The sequence below is a fragment of the Siphateles boraxobius genome, unplaced genomic scaffold (assembly GCF_051911475.1).
Source record: "Siphateles boraxobius isolate OS27281-9 unplaced genomic scaffold, OSU_SipBor_1 6, whole genome shotgun sequence".
NCBI classification, from domain to species: Eukaryota; Metazoa; Chordata; class Actinopteri; order Cypriniformes; family Leuciscidae; genus Siphateles; species Siphateles boraxobius.
The window spans coordinates 15,855,845-15,878,572 of record NW_027509186.1 but is presented as its reverse complement, the minus strand read 5'-3'; the positions used below and the strand labels follow the sequence as shown (position 1 = coordinate 15,878,572).

The window sequence follows — 22,728 nt, the reverse complement described above, 5'->3', positions numbered from 1 at the left end:
TCCGACATTTTAAAACAGTCTTTAAAAATTGTAGCCAAGCCACCCCCCCCTCTTTCCAGAGCGGGGTGAGTTTCGGTATTTACATTTAGGCGGTAGCAGTTCCGAGAATGGACTTAAGTCTCCATTTGAGAGCCAAGTTTCAGTGATAAATAAAAAATCTAACGATCGCGCAGTAAAAAACTCTAATAATATAAGTCTTATATACCACCGACCTCGCGTTAATCAGGGCCATCCTTAGCTGCACAGGATCTTCCATCTGCCGCGACGTTCTATGCAGTGGTCGAAGCAGATGAGCCGAAATGCCACGACAACGAGGATGAAGCGAGCGGTATCGGGGCCATAGATCTCCCATGGTGAGTAGAGTAGGTATATTCCAAGCATAGCTGTCAGAGCTTGAGCACCAAGCGTAGGAACGGTTATGATCACCTTCCTTGCTGAGTCGATCGTTCCTAATGCGCGTCTTCCTGCTTGCCTGCAGCAGAATCCTGAGTTTGACAGCCACGCCGCCCCGCTTACGCCGTCTCTTCCGACGTCTGTTCACTGGGGGCATAGTATGGTGGTAAACGATGTAGCCACGTCGGTATCTCCGGCAGAAAAGGAGGAGGTGTTTGATCCTGTAGTACTTCAGTGGATATACGCAGGTTTAAAAGTTTTTGCCGGTCATATACTAGCAGTGTTGATGCAATTTGTCCCCACATCAGTAGCAACCATATAGAAATGAATAAATTAAAATACACAGACGACAGCGAAGGACGGCGTGCCACACACATCGGCGCCATCTTTTCCATCTCTAGCGCGCATGGAAAAATTAGAGGTCATCAAGATAATAGATGAGCCACCTCAATGGGTCAGCTCACTGGTTGTTCTGCAAAAGAAAACAGGTGCTCTGAGAAAGTGCTTGGATCCAAGGGACTTAAAGCAATCAAGAGATAACACTTTAAGTTACCCACCAGAGAAGAAATCATGGCACAGTTTGCTGGAGCTAAATGGTTCAGTAAACTAGACGCTTTGTCAGGTTTCTGGCAGCTGAGGCTGGGCGAGGAGAGTTCGAAGCTGTGTACGTTTAACACACCTGAGGGCAGGTACAGGTTTCTTCATCTGCCGTATGGTATCTTGTCAGCGCCTGAAGTCTACCATAAGACTATACACATAATCTTCGAGCACATACCAGGAGTAGAGACAATGATGGATGACATCATAGTCTGGGGGTCGAATCGAGAAGAACACGACGAAAGACTGAGACAAGTGCTAGACAAGGGAAGTGAATCTGAAACTTAAAGATAAATGTGAGTTTGGAGTGAAAACACTTACCTATGTGGGAGATGTTGTCAGTGAAGAGGGGGTGAAGCCTGACCTGAGAAAAACGTCAGCAATCAACAACATGGAAAGACCAAACAACAAAGATGAGGTCAGACATTTTCTGGGAATGGTCACCTACCTGACCAAGTTTGTCCCACAGCTGTCAGCGCAGTCGGCACCTCTCAGGAGTCTTCTCGAACAGAAGAATGAATGGATCTGGGCCCATGAGCAGGAACAATGTTTTGTGAAACTGAAAGAGACTCTGACAAGGAGTAGAGAAAAGAACAAGGATCTCAGCAGATGCGTTACAGTATGGCCTGGGTGCGGTGCTGCTGCAGCAATACGACAAGCAGTGGCTACCTGTCGCTTATGCATCCAGAGCCTTGACAAGCGTTGAGCCCAGGTACGCTCAAATAGAGAAGGAGCTGTTAGCGAGCATGTATGCATGTGAACGTTTTCACCAATAGGTCTATGGTCAAGCTTTTGAAATAGAAACTGGCCATAAACCTCTGGTTTCCATCATGTCCAAACCTCTGAATGACTATCCTGTATGGATACAATGCATACTAATCAGGCTGCAAAAATATGACGTGGACATGATATACACACAAGGGAAATAAATGTACACCGCCGACACCTTGTTTAGAGCAGTGGATAAGGGGGAATGTATGGACAGCGAGAGCACTGCAGAAATACGTGGACATGATTGTGACAAATCTGCCAGTAACAGCTGACAGAACAGAACAAATACGGAGAGAGATAAACGCAGATGAAACGATGAAAGAACTCAAGTGTGCAATACATAAAATGATAGCCTGAAAACAAAAGGATTGCCCCACTAACATACAAGACTTCTGGAACTGCAGAGCCGAGCTTACTGTGGTGGATGACTTAGTGTCGAAGGGGAGCAAGTTATTATTCCATCAGCTTTACGTAAACAAATGCTCCAAAAGATACACAAAGGTCATCTCGGAGAAGTCAAGTGTAAACGACGGTTGAGAGAAGTAATGTACTGGTCGAGAATCAACCAAGATATCAGCCAGATAACAGCGTCGAGTGAACTTTGTCGCACCCACAGGCTAAAACAACAGGCTGAGCCGCTGATGACTCATCCGGTGCCCCACAGACCTTACTACAAGGTTGGAACTGACCTATTTGACTGTGGTCGAAAGATTTGCATAGTGGTCACCGACTACTCTTCAAACTATCCAGAAGTTGGAGCGCTCAAGTAAGGAGTCAACATCAAGTAAGGCAGTTATCAGCTACCTCAAGAACATGGGATCTCAGGAATCGGATGGGAGACCTGGAGATGGCAGAACAATATCACAAAGGTTAGCTTGAATCAGGTAAGGAAACAGAATTCTCAGGCAGTTCAGAGATAACAGGATTTTCAGGATACGGGAAGAACGGTCAGTTCCTGTTGGAGCCTTGACAAAGACTGAAATCACAGTGAGAGTTTTTATGAGCTGGTTGATGAGGTAATTGATGATGAACAGGTGTGTGTGATTAATATTCTGGAGAGAGTGATCCTTGAGTAGTGGACTGAAACGAGTTTGATTGATCCCTGACAATCACACAAAATTAGTACTTATAATTTTGAGTTTAGACTTGCAATATAGCAAACAAGCAATATGGACCACTTTAATGGTGTCTATTTTGGTGTGTAGAATTTTTTTTATTATTTAGTGCTCCACAAAAGACAGAAAAAAAGACTTTGAATGTCTTTTGAATTAAAATTTTGTCTTTATGTTCCAAACCTATGTGACTTTCTTTGCTCACAAAAGCAAATATTTCGAAAACAAAATTGGACCCCATTCACTGTAATTGTATGAAAAAAAAAACATTTTTTACAGCGAAATATCTTAGGTCTTTCTTTCCACAGAAGAAAGTCATACAAAAAGTAAGTAAATTGAGTAAATAAGAGTACAGTAAATGATGACTGAATTTTCATTTTGATGTCATCTTTCCCCTTAAGAATGAGTCAATGATGACAATAGCTAAAAGTGATGTTTCAACATGTTGACCCACTGTGGGAGAGTACATATGGTGGGGTATTCCATTTCCAGGTTTGCTCAACACAACAAAGACCGTTGATCGTTGCTGGTCAGGGCTGCGTTTCCCAAAAGCATCGTAAGCCTAAGTTGATCGTAAAAACGATCGTACGACTGATCTTAATATTATGGTCTGTTTCCCAAAAGCATCGTAACTTAAGTAGCACTTGAAAATCTTCGTAGAACTACGAGTGCTCTGGAGTAATCGTACATCCCCAAGTGCATCGTAAGAAGACAGATTTATGAGGTCACCTGCAGGACAACCGGCAGATTACACTTTTATCTAGATTTAACAGATTACACTGCAACCTAAGTATAATATACAGGTTTTGATTGTACTTTATTGTACACTTTGTTGTACTCGTGTTTTGTTTAAATGAATAAATGAAATAATTAAAAAGGGAAGAAAAAAATAGAAATACACATCTAAATTAAACGAATGAACAAAAAACAAAAAATCATAAAATAAGTAATCTGGGAAATATGCTTTAAAGACCGGGCAAAATAGGTATGAATTAAAAAAAATCTGTCAATGACTTGCTGACGTGCACGAAAACCAGCCATGTATTGGGCATTTCTTGCAGATCTCCTTCCCTGATCTTTGAACACGGTTGCAGTTAGTTTGCAATATGACAAAGTCTTTCCAGATGTTTTGTTTTTCCTTATTTGTATGGTGTCCTTTAAATCTGTTAAAAATAAAATCTTTGTTTCCCTCTATCTCCTCTAAAAGGACATTAATTTTATCTTTTTGAAAGGTCTCTTCTCTTGTTTTTTTGTTCAGCCATTTTGTCAGCCTGTATAGGTGTTTTATATCCATATAGACTTGTCTTGATTTCGAATCCACAACAAATGACGATTATTAGGTTAAACGTTCAGAATACGATTCCATATAAGGTTATATTTCAGCACTTCGCGAATGGACAGCGACGCTTAAGTAGCACGTAGAACGCGTTCTCGCGCGTTCATGTTAAGTGCAGTTTTGGGAAACGCACATGGAATTGCGGCGAGGGTTCGTAACCTTGCACGAAGAGAGCGCTCTTAAGAGCTAAGATACATCGTTATCGGGAAACCCGGCCCTGGTCCTGGCATCACCTGGGGTCCCTCTGTCATCTGCGACAGGAGCGCTTCTGTCCCCACTCTGCATGATTCTGAATATGACACTACTTTATGCTAAGGAGGGTGAAGCTGAATCCAAAACCTTGCCAAAGAGAAGAGATTGTCAAATGTTTCTCTATAGTATGAAATAATGTTAATGTATGTATAATATTACTGTTTAAGTGCAATTAAATGCTAGAGAAGTATTTCCATTTTACAAAATTTTTTTTTTTTTTAAATAATTGTTTGTCAAACGATTTATAAAGGAATAAAATATGCACTGGATGTAAACCAAGGAAGGAAGGAAGCAGTCAGACAGTCTAAGCGTCTTCACCTTCTGGCTCAGCAGGAAACAGATTGCAATACCAAAAGATATTTTGAAGAATGCCGGTAACAAAACAGTTTCTGATCCACATTGACTTCCATAGTTTTTCATACAATGAAAGTTACTGGGGACCAGCAACTGTTTGGTTACCCATATTCTACAAAATATCTTTTGTAATCACAGAACAAAGAAACTCATACAGGTTTTTTTGGGGTGATATATCCCATTTAAGTCGTGGTTTCTGAAAAAAATTATCAAAATTAAGAGAATGTATGCTTTAAAAAAATCTGCCAATGGGGTCAGAAAAATAATCTTGTCCTCCCTTTAGATTAAAGGTGCAGTGTGTGATTTTTAGCGGCATCTAGTGGTGAGGTTACGAATTGCAACCAACAAAAGTTACGGTTGCCGACAGGAAAATATGTCATCGTCTGAGACAGCAGAGAGTAGCCAGTTCAGCAATGAGGTTTCTTTACAAGGATTTATTAAGAAATTAATAAAAATGACTTAATTATTCAGTAAAACTATATGCTATTGCAAATATTATTCTTACTTGTTCATCATTGTGTCAGTGTTTTATTAGCTGAACTAAGCTTGTTTCCTTGCACGAAGAGCAACATAGTAACGAAACGTTTGTCCGTTTAGAACTACTGTAGAAACATGTCGGCACATTTCAATGTTAGGGGATCCGCGGTGTATGTAGATAGAAACTGCTCATTCTAAGGTAATACAAATATAACGGTTCATTAAGTAAGGTCTTTATACATCACTGAAAGCTTATTTTTCAAGGTAGTGACGAAACACGCTCTGTAGCGCTGTTTATTCACTGTAGCTACGGTAGAAACATGAAAACACAATATGTCAATCTCCACAGAAGGGGGTGCCCGCGGTTATGGAGATATAAAATGTTTCATTCTAAGGTAATAAAAACATAATGGTTCATTATGCAAGGTCTTTACACACCACTGAAAACATAGTTATGGATCTTATATTACATTTCTGTCAATAGATCCTCAGAAATATTACACATTGCACCTTTAAGTTTATTTCTCTGATCCCACTGACAGATTTTTTTAAGCACAAACTCACTTAATTTTGATATGAATTTTTTTTTTTCTTCTCAGAAAACAAATGTATCTTGATTTAAGAAGATTTAGATATTTGTTTTAAAACATGAGTAAGAACTATTTTTTGGCATCAAAAAATAAACAGGAAATAAATGTTTGAAAAAACCTTTCAATACTAGAGAGGAAAATACTTGCCAAGAAAACCAATACTAATGAATTACTAAAAATTTTGACCAAGGCTAAATTAAAATAGGGCACCCCACCAACACAATGAAGAAAGAAGAGGTGTGTCTTACCTAGTGTGATTCCAGCAACAGCACTGGACATTGAGCAGCTGGTCACACAAGCAAGAACTGAGGACATCCTCGATCTGGATGTCTCGACTGTGGGCATCAAAGTTAATCGTGATCAGTTTATCCTAATCCAGGTGTCTCAACAGACTACAGTAGAAAGGACAGATCAGTAATGTCATATCGCCACATAAGCTCACTATCAGGTTAAACCGTTTAGAGGTAAGAGGGCTGAAAACCAGATGAAAACAAAAGTAAAAACAGTTGATGTTATATTTTAAGAGAAAAATATATTTTATAAATGGGTGGCAAAAAATTCAAATTTTAGGACTTTCAATACTTAGACTCAGTGGCGTGCACAGACCTCCTCAGGGGCAGGGGCGGAGGGACCAAAAAGGCACTAAATAAAAAAAATGATTACTTCTTGATTTTTTGTTTTGTTTTTGTTCTTTCTTTCCTTGGCATTCTATGAAAATATGTTGATACAATTATTAGAATACATAACACATCAAAAGAAAATAGGGAAATTATGATAATATTACTAAATATTATTTACTTCACCAAACAAAACAGTGATTCTCACGAAGGTAATTATGGAAAATTAATTTTTAGTTTTGTTGATGTTGTAAATTTAATGTATGTATTATATGTATGAAGACAGTGTTAGCTATCATGAATCAGTAACACTTTACAATAAGGTTTCCTTAGTTAACATTAGCTAATGAATTGCACTTCAGCATTTATTAATCTTAGTTAATATTAATTTCAGGATTTACTAAAACATTAAAATCAAAAGTTGTGTTTGGTATCATTAGTTAATGCACTGACTGTGACATAACATGAATAAACAATTAACAGTTGTAGTATTAACTAAGATATAGCCTACAGTAAACAAATGTGTTGCTCATGGTTGGTTCATGTTAGTTCATACATGAGTAAAGAACAAATGAACCTTATTGTAAAGCGTTACTATGAAATCAAAGATATAAGTTCCTCACAATTTAGAGTTGGACATGGACTTCAGATTTCATTAAACTAACTCTTAGATGTATTTCCCCTTGCACTTTTATTCCTTGGATAAAAACGAATGACATTGTCACTCAGAATGCGTCTGAAATCGAGTTATAGGCTACTTTTATTGTAGTTAAGAATAACTCGCATCCTGCAGCAACTTTTAGAGTAGCATGGTGATGGTTGGATAAATGTAACTTTCCGCTTAAACGTTACCTGCTGCTCGTTTGAAGAGACTCGCGCGAACTGCTGCGTAGGGCGTACTAGAACCGATTATGAGGCGCTGCAAAGGAAACTCCGCCTACCACTTCTCCGCCAAATAATTTTTTTAAAAAATAATTTTTGTTTGTATTATTATTGTTAGTGGCAAGGGTGTGTTTGTGTTTCATTTATTATAATATTTATAATAATAACTATTATTATTACAATTATCAGAAAAGGGCACAATACATTTTGAGACAAAAGGGGGGCAGGGGCGTCACCAGTGACTGAAAAGGTCAAAATCAACATTTTAAGAGACGCTTATACCTTTGCCCATGTTCTGGTGGTTCAGGGTCTTCTTTTTTGATACAGTATTATGTCACATGACATACCAAAATGCATTATGGTCAAAAATAGTCATTGATGTCTGTTATCCAGGAATGACATTAGAGAAATCACAAATTAGAGACCAAAGTCTTTCTGTCATAAACTAAAATAAGTTTACTATTATCACTGTATCGTTGAAAAACATCAATACAATTATGCCCAAGTAGATTTTAAATATTTTTATTTATATGTTTTACATTTTTTTCGTATTTTTAAGCCGGGACAGTTACCCGGAATGACATTTTGGGACTTTTGAGCAGTTCCTTAAAGATTAATTATTTATAATGAATTCTCAAATGAGTAATTAAAGAGGGGGAAGTTGAGTCATTTAAAGTGTATTTAAAAATGTCTACATTTTGTATATGAATATGCTTTGGACACCAGAATTGACATGACACGTCATTGACCCAAATACAAAAGAACTTCACAGTATCAACAAGTAAACAATCACTATAGCACTATAGCACACAGCTTCATTAGACCTTGACTAGTGCTTTTCTCTGAGTAACACTGTGTCTGAATTTGTTATGCATAATGGTTTATGTTGCAATTGCTTTATAAGTTCACAGCCCATCCAACTCCTCCTCCACTCTGCTGGTTATCTTCAGTTCAGTCAGAATTTCAGTTTAGTGCAGAACAACGTTCTCTACAACATCAGCAGCGGCAATGACTTCAGCTAGGTGTATATATCGGGACTTCTGGAATCGTCCTCAGCATAAATGTCAGCCATGCGAGTCTAAATATGAAATACAAGCAGGTAAGTCTCAAATTCAGTGTTCGGTCGTCCCTTAGTCCATTTACATGTTACGAATGAGAATTATATTTCGTGGCGAGGTTAGTCAAACCAATGTTGCCTAAAGCAAATCTTTTCGACTCTAGTGCATCAATTTAATAGTCTAACAGAGCTTCAAATAAAACATTCGAGTTTTTTTTCTTTTCTTTTCTTTTTTATAGGCTATTCGTGTTGTAACCTTAAAATATAATAAAGTGGATATACATCGTTATGTTGTTGTTTCGTCCTCAAGTGGAGACGTAGGCATATGTTAAAGTAATTTGTGACCGACGAAAATGCGCGCCTTTAACTTATAATCGTTTTAAACTTTTGAAAACCACTGAAAAATTTAATAGTTCTGTTTTGACGGCAGGACGGGAATTTACTGAAAACTGCGGCTGGTCCGACGAACAACAACAAATCCAGTCACCTTACAAACCATGCAAAAATGGAACATATAACAACGGATTCCACGTTAAATGCCAAAAATGTTCCTCGTGCATAACGCCGTTTATTGCATGCAACACAACCTCTGACACCATCTGCTGTAAACAAGGGTACGTTTTAATTTGATTTTTTACATGTATTATGTTTGTACCAGGCTAATTTTGTCTGTAGCCTTTTTTTTTTTACCTGCACTAAGATAAATTCAGTCTAATCTTAACGATATTGCTAATTAAAGTTTTGAAAATCGAAAACATTAATGGTTTGCCTATTATTCTGATCCCATTTAAGTAGCGCGATACAGGATAAAAGTGAGCTTTGAAGCTGCTTGTCTCTTTTATTCCTATAATTATTGATATTATTGGATGTTCCTGATCTTTTTCGCAGGGAGCAGGTTTTCGGTGGAAAATGCATCCCTCAGCCGATGGAGACCACAGTGATAACAGTAAGATTGTAACTAGTCTTCGAGTTGGCTCTCCCTTTGTCCAACAGTGCTCTCTCGTCTAAAGCTGAGAGATAATGCTTTAGTAAAAGCTAAGTACGCCATTTTCACAGTGTAAACTGTTTTTTTTTTAGACTGTGAGTAGGACTACTACTACTACTACTTCTACTACTACTACTACTGCTGCTGCCTCCTCTGGCAGCTCAAGCACAAGCACTTCTCCAACTCAAATCTCTCAATCTCAACCCCCCCCCTCATGTCATAAATGTGACAGGTATTGTTTTTAATCTTTATCTCTACAACAGTTTACCATACATATACTAGTGTTGAAAAGTTTGGGGTCTGTAAGATTTTTCTAAATGTTTTTGAAAGAAATATCTTACACCAAGGCTGCATTTATTTGATCAAAAATACAGAATTTTCACTCCAGTCTTTAGTCACATGATCCTTGAGAAATTCGCTGATTCGCTGATTTGGATAAACTAAATACATAAAAATCTGATAAAAAAAAATCAGGATTATTTAATGAATAGAAAGTCCTAAAGAACAGCATTTATTTGAAATGAAACTTTTTTGTAACAATGAAAAACTCTTTGCTGTCACTCTTGATCACTTCAGTGCATGATTGCTGAATTAAAGTATTCATTTCTTTAAAAAAAAATGTTTTAACTTACTGACCTTAAACTTTTGAACAGTAGAATACATATTTACAGTATCAGTATTCAGTGCTTGGTGTTGATCTGTTTCTCTATCTAGTACATGTTAAAATGTAGCCTTTTCAATACAAACACACAACATGAGAGAAAGAATAATAGAATATGTTGGATTCAATGTAAAACAAAAGTAAATTTGATGTTTTTCTTTGCAGGGATCTATGCATGTTTAGGGATTTTATCTGCTCTCACTCTAGTATGTCTGTTCTTGGTTATCAAGAGGAGGAGGACAAAACATTTGAATGAAGGTCAGTCGCAGGAAGAAATATTGGAAGGATATCCTGACAGTTAAATATTAATGATGCTCTAAGCGATGTCACGCGGGTTTTAGGCTAAAATTTTTTTGTCACATGCAGCAAACATTTCCTCAACATCCACTAGCTGCCTGTTCCCTGAACACACTGTAAAAAAAACATGGTCTCTGCAGACACCCCAGGCGCGGCAACAAACTGGGCTAACCCAAACCACGAAACATAAACTGTTCCAGCCAATAACCGACAAGAAGGATTTGGGCTTAGTGTGCGGATGAGGAGGAGGGAGGGTCTAATTAGCCTGTTTTGTTTGACAATACCTTAAACGTCAAGTAGTGACGTCACCCGACATCGCTTAGAGCACCTTTAATGTTTCCTGTCATGTCTGACTGAGCCTGATCCAATATATATGTATTGAAATAGTTTAATAGTTAGTTTTAGATACTGACATGCAGAGGCGAAACAAGTAAGCCATTCATAAACTGATTCCTCCGAGAAGTGTGTTCTCTCAAAACATTCGCCAAACTTTGTTTTTGGCAGGGTTTTTTATTTGTTTCGGAATGTAATATGAGCGAGTGTTTTGTAAACTTGTATGAAACAATCATCATTTATTTTGTAAACACATTTGGTGATTACTGTGGCAGTACAGAAATTACACATTTCACAAAAAAGGTTAAATGGGGTTCAATATAGAATCCTAGGCTTCTTGAATTTTAAACAACCCTAATTGGAAAAAAAGGTTCTATATAAAGAGAAATGTCTTAAATGATTGCATAATACTTTCATGTTTAAGGGTTACTTACTTTTTTACACCGATAAAGTATGTTTATGAGCTGTTTTAATTTATAAAATTTAAATGAAATTAAAAATTAATTAATTAAAACTAAATACATAAAATGATTATATGAACTGAACTCCTAAAAGGTTTCATATATATATATATATATATATATATATATATATATATATATATATATATATATAAATATATATATAACCTTATCTTCTAAGAGTGTATCTTTAACTGTCATCTTTTTAGTATTACATTATTGCAATTGCTACATCACAAAGGCTTGAGTGCTACTATGAAGCAATATGTATTTCAAAAGATTAAAGAAAGGGAATAACAGGAATTTATTTTGTTTCACAGAATTTCACAAATGTAATGGAGCAGTTCGAGAAAGCCTGTCCAAAAAGGCCATCAAGGGATATGATCAGTCCGTCTCATACAACATAATCAATGAAAGCGATAATAACGATCACTTGACTGGATCGGCGTATCTGTTAGGTGGGTATACGAAAAAACAAACTAGTTTCATTTGACCTTAGATGAAACCACTCGTTTCAGGTGTGTTTACAGTAAATTTCCTTGGGAGAAGGGGGTGATTTTCCATAAACATCTCATTCGGTAACACTTCATTTCAGAAGTCCACATTCTACTAACTATAAGAAACTTTGCATCTACGTGTTAGCAGTCATTAGAGTATTAGTAGACCGTTTCCTCAATATCTGCTAACATTTTATTTTTAATAGCTCCTGAGATCCAGGGTGCGCCTTTGAAAACTGTGCTGAACAACCTGGATGTTCTGGAGGAGCTTGTGCTAGTTTTGGACCCGGACATCTCTGGCGCTAAAAATACACGTCACCTTGCCGCCCAGTGCTCTTTTTCCTTTGCCTGGATCAATTATGCATATTCCATGAAGGACCACAAAAGTCCCCTTGTCGCTGTTTTGGAGGGTGTCGTCACCAAGAACCCAGAATGGACCGTCGGCCACCTTGCTGAGCTGTTAACCGCTATCGGTCGCAACGATGCTGTGGAGATTTTGGCAAAGCTCCCTGCTGGTGTCGAAGAATAACTAATGTGGTATTGTAAGAAAACAACGCAGTATTAAACTTCTCTATATAGTATTGTTCCACACACTCTCATTGCAATTCGTAACAACACAAAGATAAAAAAAGGAGTAAAAATTTTACTTTTAGGGGCTACCTACAACAGCTGGTCATGGGGCAGTACCCCTTAAAGGGGTGGTTGATTATGAATTCACTTTTTTAACTTTAGTTAGTGTATAATGTTGCTGTTTGAGCATATACAACATCTGCAAAGTTACAATGCTCGAAGTTCAAAGCAAAGGGAGATATTTTATTTTATAGAAATCTCTTTTTAAGGACTACAACTAACGGCTGGTAGGGACTACAATGAGCTTCTTTACAGGATAGTGACATCACTGACCCCAAAATGTACATAAACCACGCAATTTATAGATTATCATGTCAGAATATGCTAAATCAATTACTAGAAGATAGTTAACTCCACCTCAGCTACATAAATTCATCAACTAACCATTCAGAAATGTCCTGTTGCATTCTACATGATGTCACTTCTTTTGTCTGTCTCCAGTTTGAACATAAAAGGCTTAAAGTTTTTGAAATTTTCAGTGCTTGTCTGTGTGAGGTAATTGCAGCTGCTCACACACACACACACACACACACACACACACACACACACACACACACACACACACACACACACACACACACACACACACACACACACACACACAATCATATTTTTTGCACACCTAACTCCAGTATTCGATGACAAGTTGTTAAAGCACACAGTAATTCAGAGATGCACACAATGTGAACCTCTAGAGTTTGGACTGAAAACGGCATAAACAAATGTAATGGGTAACAGATGTGTGTGTGTGTGGAGTCCATATGGAAGCATCTAGGAACAAAGAAAGTTCACTATAGTTCAACTTTGTTAAAGGTTTACTTTTGTGTATGTCAAAATATTAAGTGCATAGCTAATATTTTGCCTTTTTGTTAAATTACTACTACAATTCCTGAAATAGTTATATTTTTATATATTTCTATTATGAATTATTCTATATTATTCTCATTTAATTCCATATTATACAAATCAGGATATGGCCACAAGCAATATCTTTGGTTATTAGTGGTGCACAATTGATGATTTTTGTATGTTCAACTCAAAGACCACAATAAATCTTGAACTTTGTTCAAACATTGTACATCTTTATTAAGCAAAAACATTATAAATAAAAAAAGTGCATAGAAAAATTAAACAGGTTTAGAAATATGTATACAACTATTTACAAACTCAGGGGTCGTTTGTACAAGGTAGCAAAGACACTTTTTTTTTTAATTTTTAAGTCTTTCAACACAACATTGTTGTTGTTTTTTTAAAATAACCTACACAGGAACGGACAGATTTTTCTTTTCCCAAGAAGCTCTGGGAAACGCATCATCACAGAAAGTCCTGACTAGTGCTTCGCATCCTTCATTGCACACGAGCCAACTCTGCATGACAGAACAGACAAAGCAAATCTAGTTTTGCATTAGTATTACTTAACGTTGTCTGAACAGCTTGAGGTAGAATCCTTGCAAGTCTGGGGTGGTTTGATTAAAATCTGAGATCTGCTAAATTTCTGGTTCTTGATGGAGACGCCCACTCCAAGCAAAACACACGAAACAAAGAAAAAGCAGGAGACAATATCGTGATTTAGGGGGAAGAAAACTGCCCCGTTTAGAAAGTTAAATAAAACAAACAGCTGGCTCAAAACATCACCTCATAAAAAAGGCCACGTTGCAAGAACTCATCCTCAATGTTCCAAGTTAAAAAAAAGGAAAGAAATGGGGAAAAGGTTTATAAAAAAAAAAAAAAAAAAAAACCTGAAGAAAACTCTGATAAGACCATGGTCACATACAAAAAGCACAGACCTATGGGTATAAACTCCCATAAAGACAAACAGGAATAAATAGAATGCTTCTAAAGTCCGAACAATCTTTTATACACTTCGATGAACAATGGCATCAGCTTGATTTTTTTCCTGCACGAAGAAGATAACCAACTCCAAATCTTTCAAGGAAAATTAAGGTGCCGAGTGCCACCATCTGCAGAAAAACTTTCAATAACTCTTCTATAAATATATATAGATTCTGTAAGTCACCAGTATACATTGCCTTTGCGGTCCTACATCTATAGGACACTATAAGCAGTAAATGTAGAGCTCCAATTGTATGTGCAATTGTGGCAAAAATGATTTTATTGCAGGAACAATCCAAGACGTCATCACACCTTTAAAAGCTGTGACGCAATGAGGATGCGGTTAGTCTCGATTAGCTAAAAGTAGTGTCCTCTACTAACACGATGAAAAGAAACACGAACATACTTCTACGCTCTCCAGGCATGATTTTGCTTCGACACAAGGCTCTCAAGAGGTATAAAAAGTACAAACATGCTAAAACGTTGCTCTTCGAGTATTCGGAATGGGGTCTGAACACACCATAGACATATACGGGCACATCGTTAGAAAGCATGACTGGTTTTGCTTTGCTATTTTAGTATCCGTTGCAGCATTACAGCTTGCATCGGTTTTCTAACAAGAGATGAAACAGGAAGGAAGTCATTTCCTCTTTTGGACTTGTTTGATTTAGCACCATGGAGGTCATCAAGTTTAAAAACCACCTATACAGTTTTAGACCAAAAACAGTTTGGTGAACAGAAAGTGTTTAGACATGACTATAAAAATGCAATGAAAACTAAAAATAAATTATTGAACATTAAAAATAAAAGCCTTACAGGGGTTTTCAAGCGAAAAATCTTGACACGGATGAAAACACCACTGGATGTTCAACAGAACGTGTCCGTTACCGACTGCCATGCACAAGGAGTGGATCCATGGGTTATACTGAGGGGTTTACAATATTGTCCTGAGCAGTGTGAGTCTTTCTCAGTTAAACACAAAAGCGTGATCTAAAATAAAATCGATAGATACAGGTCTGAATTAATACGTTCACATCATTTGATTAGTAATATGCATGTTTTTACAGAGTATCTTCGCTGTCGCTAAGCTTTCACACACTACGTGGTCGGCGCTGAAAGCTGCTGTTCAGATCTTGCGAATCCAGCGATTTAAGGTTGGCTTGAAGAAGAAGAAAAAAAGGGAGGAGGGTTAAGATTTAAAGGTCAGTTATGGGAGCAGAACGTCCTGAAATCTTGGCAGCGGCCATATCTATTCAGCTTTTAAAAAGCATAAAAAAGCCTACAGGAATAATTTAAAAGTAGTCACAATTTTGCTGCAAAATATACAACGACTCTGGCTAAAGTTCAACCTTTGTGCCGCTTTTTTGTTGTACTTCGCTGCTTATGAACTGGTTAAAAAAAATTGCTATGACTGAGACTGAGACTCTTTACCAAACCAGTAATATTCAGATAAAACATTAAGTGAACCACAAAGGATGCAAGCACAATGGAAAATGTTCTTGAATGGCCATGATCATGTTTCGACACATCATCAATCAAGCTCTACTGGACTGAATGTCTAAGGGTCGGCAGGAATCACGATTCAAGGACATGAATGGCTGCACAACATTTGTTTAAAAGTTAGTGGTCCTTTTAAATTAAGAACTTTCAAATTGAAGAGGTGGCTGTTAAGCTTTGAAACCCCCTGCTTGGACCCCATTTACCCGTCAAGCCTCGGCCCAGTGTTTTTACCCGTCTAGCTCCATTGTCGTGCAGTTGCACTGCATCTTTTCCATCACTCTTCCTCAGTTTAAGAAGCGCCGACAGCGCTTGGCACCACAGTTACAGCCGAGCTTGTTGCTGGCATCTTCAATGGGGAACTTGTAGTCGTAGGTCAGCTCTTCTCCACGGTAGATCTTCCGCAAGGCGAAAATGACTATGTGCTTCTGACCCTCCACGTTGATGACTCGAGAGTAGCAGTTTGGTTCACAGGAGTGGTTGATGAACCGTGCTGCATTACCGTGCATCGTGGCATCTACAACGTCAAAGTCGTCAATGCGGAACATATAGCATCCAATACCCTGGTAGGAAGAGCAGAGGAAAGAAGTGGTATAAGACTGATAATATTCAAACTCAGACCCAAATCTAACACAAGGTGATCCTAAAAGATGTATTATGTAAAACAAATAAGTAAATTATCTAAACATAAATAAGACATATGAACAAATTTAATAATATAAAAAAATATAAGGAAAAATAGTAAAGTTTAAAATAATGCTGTTTCTTTACGTCAATAAAGGAATAAAACATCTATCATGGTTTCTACAAATATATTAAGCAGCACAACTGTTTTCAATATTGATGATAATAAGAAATGTTTATTGAGCAGAAAATCAGCATATCATGTGACAATGAAGATGAGTAATGATGCTGAAAATTCAGCTTCGCATCACAGGAATAAATTGCGTGTTAAAATACATTAACATAAAAAAGTTATTTAAAAATTGTAATACTATGTCACACTATTAATGTTCTTACTGTATTTAAAATCATATAAATCCAGGTGAAAACATAAATTCCATAAAGGCAATATGACAAACCCATGACAAAAAATTAAAAGTTATTTCTCATTAAATCTTAATTACATAAATATTTGAATGTTTAAATTAAATAAATATTAAATATTACTACACATAACAGAAAAAAGGATAAAAGACAGAGATATGAAAACCCAAAATGTATTTCTGCTGATTAACCTAAGTGTAATCGGCTGAGAGTTCAAAAATAATAATAAATAGTTTTTTGTGCCCCCGATCCGATCCAGTGAATATTGAGTATCTGCTGATACCGAGTCCGAATCCGATACTTGTATTTTCCAAATGCACATCTCAAATACAGATGGCAGATACAAATAAACAGTTAATAAATTACTTTTGAGTGATTCGTTACAAAAGTGCGCATCAAATATGCTAAACACAGAAGCTCGGACGTGCGTGACGCGCTAGAACAGACCTCATTGGTTCTCGCGCATTAACATGCACATTTGAGCTACATTTCCTATTAATGGCGGTTGACAAACCCACTAAAAGCTGCATATCGCCACCTACTGAACAACACCTGCATGACAGATGACATAGAATAAAGGATCAGGCTTAGGATAGCCGATATCGATCAGTTAAATAAATCCTAAATCGCCCCCAACACAGATCCTTGGCATCGGATCGGGACACCCCTAATAAATACCATTTTAAAACAGCACTTTTCCGCTTACCTTGCCATCGTAATACTTCTCACGCTTGTCCGTTAGAACAGAACGAATAACAATGCCTGAATACTCAATGACCATCTCCCCTGCCTCGATGTTTCGCTTGCAGAAAAGGCCTCTTCCGTGAATCGCAGACCTATGACGGCAATAACAGTTACAGTAAATGTGACTTGTTTTGAATGAAAACACTGGCAACACAACCAAAGGAACCGGGAAGAAAAATATTGTCAATTTTATAAGCCAAAATTGAATTCATGCATTGCAAATACTACAGAGCAAAAGAAACCACTGGCAAAGGGTTGCAGAATAGACTCCAAAGATTATAAAACAATTTCCATGGCAAAAACATTTCCCATTTGTAAACCAGAGACTAAACCGAGACTTTAGAATGTGTCATTACAGGGATAAAAGGGAGACAAATATTTCTACAGTGCCTAGCATAAGTGAACACACCCATGCTAAAGTTGACTAAAAAGAGGAATAAAAAAATCATCTTTTGGAAATTGACCTTAATGCCTTAATTAAAAAAATGAGGAAAAATCCAACCTTTAAGGACACCAATTTTCTTTGTTAATGAATAATGTATCATAAATAAATAAACGTTCTTCCTTAAAATACAGGTTGGATAAGTCAGGAAACCCAGGCAGGCAGATTTTTAAATGCCAGTTATTTCATAGATCCAGGATACTATGCATCCTGATAAAGTTCTCTTGGCCTTTGGAATTAAAATATCCCCACATCATCACATTCCCTTCACCATACCTAGAGATTGGCATGGGGTACGTTCCATAAGATCATCTCTCAATGCAAATCATGAAGAACTTTATAGCAAGCCAAGGGAACTTTATCAGGATGCATATTATCCTGGATCCATGAAATAACTGGCCTTTAAAAATAAAAATCTGCCTGACTCTATGGGAATTTAACATAGGGGTGTCCTGACTTACTCAATCTGTATTTTAAGGAAGAACATTTATTTATTTACATTATTCATTTACAAAGAAAATTGGTGTCCTTAAAGTTCCTGTAAAGGCAATTAAAAAAAAAATTTCTAAACACATTATGAATGTTAGAAATGTATTGCTAAAATATATTACAAAGACTGTGAACTGTGAAGTACTGAATTGTGGAGTTAGACCATTGAACAGTTTTTCACCATTGCTATTTTCCGGATTTTTTGGGCGGGTCTAAAACGGGGCTCGATGACGCACTGGAGCCCCTGAGCTCCTGGACACGCCCCTACTTGATGACGCACTAGAGCCACTAAGGCTGGCCGCTCCACTAACAATATAAATAGAGCACATTCGCATCAGTTTGCTGCTCAATCGCGAGTTACTGTCAGTACTATTAGTTACTACAGCGTACAGATTGCTAGTTATGTCTTCGTCACAGAAATGCATACTACCTGGATGCGATCATGTACAAAACAGATCGGTGTCCTTATTTAAATTTCCTAAAAACAATCACATCAAGAAGAGGGGGATTCATTTTGTGAAGAGCCACCTTGATGGAGAGCTGAGGATCACCACCAAAATCCACCTCTGTAGTGATTATTTTACACGGGATACTTTTATAAACTTTCGTCTGAGACAACTGGGATTCACTGATAATCCGCTGTTAGTGGTGAATGGGGCCGAACCAACTATCTCCCGCCTCGGCCTTCATCCTCCCGTCGCGCCGACAACTGGTTTGTGTGCTTATGTTATAACGTTAATTAACCTAATAAGCTGCTAGGAGCATCCATTCCGGCTGCAGCGGGTGACAGTTGAGTGTGGCAACGGCAGCTTTACCGCGAGTGGGCGTGGTTTCAGCGCTGCCAGCAGACACGCCCCCAGCGTTTGAGAGCAGAGACTAATGCTAATTTTTTCAAGATTTCAAAGGTGCAGTGTGTGACTTTTAGCGACATCTAGCGGGTGGATTGCGAGTTTACACTAAGGGCTCAGCCCACCGCCCACCGCTCACCACTCTCTTTCGAAGAAGCTACGGTGGCTAAAACGAGACAAACATCGTCGTCTGAGACGGCAGAGAATAGCCAGAGTAAACCAAGTTTCTGTACCACAGTCCATTATAAACCACATCATGGATAAAGTTTACAAAGCCATACTCAGGTGAGGATCAAGGGTCTTAATATATAATATAATAATAGTAATTAGTTGATTGTCTCATGAACGTAACCAGCACATTTCTCCCCACATGGCAAACCCATAATACAGCGATGGAGAAGAACCACATGAAACTATGCAACTATATATTTTTTCTAACAGGGTAGTAAAAGTTTAGCTGGCTAATATGAGCTGTTACTGTGGCTGAGCTGGTTAAAGCGTTAAGCCTTGTTTATACTGGACGCGTCCGCATGAGCCCAAAGGTGCGTGCGGCAAAAATAACGTGATTGTAACAGCGCGCGCGCCTCCGCATCCCCTAGACACCATTTACTACACACAATAGGCTTTTTTCTCTGATTTTGGAAACTCGATCGACTTAAAATGCTTCCAAGATCGACGGGTTGGTGATTCCTGTAACTGTTTTATGGTCAATGACAAGAGTACTAATCAGCTGTCTCACGAACGTAACCAGCACATTTATCCCCACATAGCAAAGCCATAACACAGCGAGGGAGAAGAATTAAGTTACATGAAACAATCCAACTACATATTTTACACCACTGACAAGGGAAAGGTCACTACTCACGGTGTTTATGGCTAGCTTCTAGCTTTCTGCAGCTTTTCTTTCAAGGTAGTGACGAAACGCGCTCTGTAATGCTGTTTGTTCGCTGTCGGCTACGGTAGAAACATGACGTCACAATATGTCGACCTTCATAGAAGGGGATTCCCGCGCCTATGTAGATATAAATGCCTCATTCTAAGGTAATAAAAACATTACGGTTTATTAAGTAAGTTCTTTATACACCACTGAACACAGTTATGGATGTCATATTGCATTTCTGTTAATAGATACTCAAAATATTTACAAATTGCACCTTTAATAGCTTATTTTATGTACTTGCCGGCTTTTTTTTATCATTCAAATTTGGCTGGGTGGCTAATAACACATTTTTCTGTGATATGACAAACTCAGAACACATACTTAATTTTGACTTTACAGGGACTTTAAAGGTTGGATTTTTTCTAATTTTTTAAATTAAGGCAATAAGATCAATTTCCAAAAGATGATTTTTTTATTCCTCTTTTTAGTCAACTTTAGCATCGGTGTGTTCACTTATGCTAAGCACTGTAGCAGATCCTAGGGCATACATTTCTTAAAATGAAGTGCATCTTTACATCTTTATGCCACGTCAACAGGGTTTTTTTTCACAGGTTTATTATTGGGAGATCACCTGGAAACAAAACCTAAACATCTCCTTCCTGCGACTGGTGCATTCATCTCATATGATGATGACATTTTGACTTCTGCTAAATGTAAAGGCATCATAAAAATTTCTACTGATGTAGCTCAAATGAGGGGGTTAAAGAACAGAACTGAAACTATGACTCAGTTCCTCAATTGGGTTAAAACTTTTAACCCACCTATAGACACCAACCGCTTCCTTGGATGTCCTCTCCAGATGTCTAAAGCGCATTGCCATAGGAAGCTCCAAACTTGTGGCACGTCTGTAAAGTGCAAATGGTTTTATTCGTCATGTGAAAAAAGCCATAGTTGCTTAATAAATCGCTCAAACATATTAATACTGAGAGAATTAGTCAAGAAAGAGGAATTGCAATAAGCAACGAAAGATTAAAAAAGGGGAAAGGAATATGAAATACACATTGTCATGACAAAAAAAAAGTCATCAAAAGCAAAAAAATCTGAAATATCAGCATTTGTATTTTAGTGCTCATGGTGACCACCATTGAAATACTTTAAAGTGCCCCTATTATGCTTTTTCAGATATTACCTTTCATGCAGTGTGTATTATAGCTGTTTTGAAATATAAAAGGTCTGCAAAGTTTCAAAGATGGAAGTGCACGACAAATGACTTTTTATTGTATTTATAAATGACAAATTATTTTCTCCCAAAAGAAAGACCCGAACTGCCTGAAATGAGTCGTCAGTAATTCCAATCTTTTCTGCATGGACTTGCGTAGGTTTGTAACAAATTCACATAATATGGTCCTCATTAGCCGCATTTCCACTGTTGGGCCAAACGCGGGCGTGCTAGTGGTGCCAGTCGCATTTCCACTGTCACTTCCGGGGCTTGATTGGGCGTCGTTAGGGCTTCCTCGGGGCCAACGGCCAGGGTTTTCAGCTCGGGCTAGAGGAGCGGTTACGAACAAAGGCGGAGTTTACCTGAGTCGGGAGACGGCAGCGCCGGATGATTCTGTCAGCTAACGTTAGCATTAAAGACTTTTAAAATAATTTACCTCAAAAGTCACTTTCATGTTTGAATGCCTTTTGTTTGTGATCCGATGTGGATTCTGATCACTCTATAAGGAAGAAATATTTATACGCGATGGAAAAGACTATGCACGCTAACCATTAACATAGTAAACATGGTAAATATGAACGCTTGAAGAAATCAGACGAATCATAAAGCCTATCACAATCATGTTTTTATTTTATCTGTCAGTAGCCTACATCTCGTAGTTTGGTTCGTGTTGTAGACATGGCAAGACGACGCAGTTTTTGGCACTGTAAAAAGTAAATCCCCTTTGTATTTGTATTACTGTGTATCATGCGCCGAGGAAGCATCTAGAGCGGAAATTCAGTTGTGGTAATGGGTGTTTTCGCTTCCGGGATGAGCTGTAAGCAGTCGACCAATCACAACAGACTGGGCAATTGACCAATCAGAGCAGAGTAGACCGATCACAACAGACTGGGCCATTGACCAATCAGAGCAGAGTCGACTCTCGGAAAGGAAGGGTTTAGGGAGACCAGATCCTTTATCGAACAGTTTAAGGCACCCTTAGAAAAGAGTCGATGCAGTGTATATAAGAACATTAAAGTGTTTTTGACCTTGAATGCATGTAAACCTATTGTAGGAGACCTCCAAAAAAAATCTGGAATCTTTAAATTAGTATTATAGGGGCACTTTAAAAAATAATATTTATAAAAATACAATTAAAAAACAGCAAAGTGCTACATCACACATATAGTGTAGTAGTTTTGAAACAATATAGATGTTTTACTATGAACCTCTATCAGGTTTTTCTCGTAACTTTTATGTGCTTTTGTGTCATATCAAGAAACAAAACTTTCATTCAGTAAAATTCTAACTCTTATTTGACCTGGTGGATTTGAGAAGAACCTCATCTTCTTCCTCATCATACAGGTCGGTGTCAGGAAGCTGTCTGTGCTGTGACGCCAGGAAGTTAAACATATCAAAGGTAGACTTCCTGTGAAACAAACAAGTAG

At 37.8% G+C, this 22,728-nt stretch overlaps 2 protein-coding genes across 2 annotated transcripts in view; one reads left to right on the top strand and one right to left on the bottom strand.

Annotated features, from left to right (window-relative positions):
• The first annotated feature begins 8,310 nt into the window (after positions 1-8,310).
• Positions 8,311-12,780, top strand: igflr1 (IGF-like family receptor 1). The gene is given in 8 exon segments (XM_077207862.1): positions 8,311-8,480; positions 8,869-9,052; positions 9,327-9,384; positions 9,516-9,548; positions 9,550-9,655; positions 10,250-10,342; positions 11,496-11,633; positions 11,879-12,780. Coding segments are annotated over 8 exon segments (1,026 nt in total). The 5' UTR covers positions 8,311-8,389; the 3' UTR covers positions 12,202-12,780.
• A 583-nt stretch (positions 12,781-13,363) lies between these two features.
• kmt2bb (lysine (K)-specific methyltransferase 2Bb) overlaps positions 13,364-22,728 on the bottom strand; it is a 46,696-nt gene continuing 37,331 nt past the window's right edge. The window contains exons 34-37 of the mRNA XM_077207840.1: positions 22,602-22,709; positions 20,904-20,987; positions 17,386-17,515; positions 13,364-16,195 (exon numbers count right to left, since the gene is read on the bottom strand). Of these exons, the coding sequence (XP_077063955.1) occupies positions 15,920-16,195; positions 17,386-17,515; positions 20,904-20,987; positions 22,602-22,709 (598 nt within the window). The 3' untranslated portion in view covers positions 13,364-15,919. The remainder of the gene's footprint in view (positions 16,196-17,385; positions 17,516-20,903; positions 20,988-22,601; positions 22,710-22,728) is intronic.